General features: G+C 44.8%; 1 protein-coding gene across 1 annotated transcript; it reads right to left on the bottom strand.

Annotated features, from left to right (window-relative positions):
* Window positions 1-267: 267 nt before the first annotated feature.
* On the bottom strand, window positions 268-1,614 carry LOC148041643 (uncharacterized). Its single transcript, XM_087693588.1, has 3 exons — window positions 1,546-1,614; window positions 1,266-1,349; window positions 268-561 (listed from the first exon to the last, which is right to left on the bottom strand). The coding sequence occupies exons 1-3, from the start codon at window positions 1,612-1,614 to the stop codon at window positions 268-270; spliced, it is 447 nt and encodes a 148-aa protein (XP_087549714.1).
* Window positions 1,615-2,308: the final 694 nt, after the last annotated feature.

Here is a 2,308-nt window from a genome sequence, read left to right as displayed (position 1 = left end):
CAGACAAGTACTGATAGGCGCTGGTCTGAGAGAGAGAGAGAGAGAGAGAAAGAGAGAGGAACAATGGCGTCTGTGACAGAGACGGACAGAAAATAAAGGAGAGAGAGAGAGAGAGAGAGAACTTTTTACGGGACATCGCCGGCAGGTGCACCCCATTGACCTCTAATTAAAAATTTGCATGTGGCCGTGTATCTTCACCAAGGCCAACTTAGCTGGCGTCTCTCTAATAGTCCATATCTCTGAAGGCGCCATGCCATGCATCGAAAATTATTCAGATGAGGACTTGGGAAGGAGGGCTTCACTTGTGTAAGGGACCACTCCCCCACCAGAGATGGTACCTTTGAATAATTTGTCTAGCTCTTCGTCTGTCCGGATTGCAAGCTGGAGGTGGCGAGGCGTGATTCTCTTAAGCCCGTGGTATCTGCATACGTCTCCCGCCAGTTGAAGCACCTCGGCTCCCAAATACTCCAACACGGCCGCTGTGTACACGGCCGCCGTTGCGCTTACCCTTCCTGCTGCCGTCCTTGACTTGAGATGGCGATGCAAGCGGCCTACTGGAAACTGAAAGCACAACAAGTTAGACGGCGTCAAGTCAGCATCTGATTCTGTTAAGAGTTCCAGCTCCCGCCATAGCGCTAATAAATCATGAAAACTTAGCCATCTCAAGAAGATTTCCTAACGCAAACTTCTTAATCACCATGGAAGCTTCAGCAAACTTGTTAGTCACTATGGAAGCTTCCGTATTTGTCTGAAAAAGAATATTTTCCAGCGTTAAGCATGAACGCTTGATAGATCTTAAAAGATTTCCTTACGCTAAACAAAAGGTCTCAAAGGACAGGATTAGCTTTATAAGGGACTGCTGTTACGGGATTTCCGGACGCTGAAAGCGTTCATTAACGTTTCAAGTCGGAGAGCCTCTGTCGCCAAGGCTTTGAGCATTACAGTTTTGAAAGTTTCAAATGGACGAGGGAATTCGTCCCTCAAAATATACAGCAGAAGAAAGCAGCTCCTAATTGGCATGGCATACAAAACATGCATAAACTAGAGTACCGAAACGGGCCGGCATTACTTACAAAATTAGAATTGAGGCGGAATCAGAACTGTGTCCTGTCCATGCAATAACCATAATTTCCAATTAAACTGAATGGCAGAAGGTTCGGCTTATGGTGCAGAAGAAGCTGGGCGCAGGCGACTCGATATTGATTGAGAACCTCGTCCAAAAGCTGTTGATCAAAGAACGATTGCCAGATGAACATGGTCATTACCTGTAAGCCAGCGCGAGCTGCCCTATTCGACGGCTTCGACCTTCGGTCCTCCTCAACGTTCCCGCCAGCTTGGCTTCCATCAACCTGCACCAAAACGCCACGACATCAAGCTTCTGCTGCACGAGTGAGCTGCAGTCAGGCCCAGGACTGTTGCCTGTCCACGCATTAAAAGTCTTTTGAGACTTAACACCTTATAAAATAAGAAGAGGGCCATGATAAGAAAAACCTCCGAGTTTAAGAAAAAAAAAGAAAAGGATGGCGAGCCATGAATACTGTTCACCTGTAACGCACCCCCAATAGCGGACGTTGACGTCGACAAAGCACTTGGCTGCAGCTGTTGCTCGTCCATCGCAATGGATTTCTGTTTGTGGAGGCCTTGGGCTTCAACGGGCGACACTGAGCAATCGCGCGCACCAGATGAAAGACTACAGGATTGAAAGGACGTCGCTCGCGATAATCTGATTTGTATACCGAGTAAACTTATTCCCATTTCGGATTTAAAAGAACCGACAAGCATAACATTAGCAAAATAAAAAGTGTCTCCCTCTCTCTCTAGCAAACGCGCGCACACATGGGCACGTATGTACGCGCCCATGCGTGGATATATATATATATATATATATATCTCATATTCACAAATGTTCATTTTTCTCTCTTTTCTTCATCATCACCCATTTAAAAAATGTCACATTTTCTCATGAGACAAAACGGCTTTTTTTCCTTAACATAGAGTCTTGAATATCATAGCTTAACCGAACTGCTTGAAAGAAATGTGACTCCTAATCAACGGGGGGCTCATCGACAATTGTAAGAAATTGTGAGCAAAGTGCTACATTGGTTTTTTTAATGCATTATGGATGCACTGGCTATGAAAATTATTAGTTGTCAGTCCGTGAAGGATGCTTGGAAAATTCTCATGAAGAATTATGGCAATGTTACTCATATGCAAAAGATAGAGTTGAAGCAATAGTTCAATAATATGACAAAACATAGCAAGAGCATCCAAGCTTACACGATGGAGATCATTACAGTTTAGCTTGCTA

The sequence above is a fragment of the Lygodium microphyllum genome, chromosome 1 (assembly GCF_053477565.2).
Source record: "Lygodium microphyllum isolate KBCC chromosome 1, Lygodium_microphyllum_v1.1.10, whole genome shotgun sequence".
NCBI lineage: Eukaryota > Viridiplantae > Streptophyta > Polypodiopsida > Schizaeales > Lygodiaceae > Lygodium > Lygodium microphyllum.
This window is presented reverse-complemented; position numbering and strand designations above follow the sequence as displayed.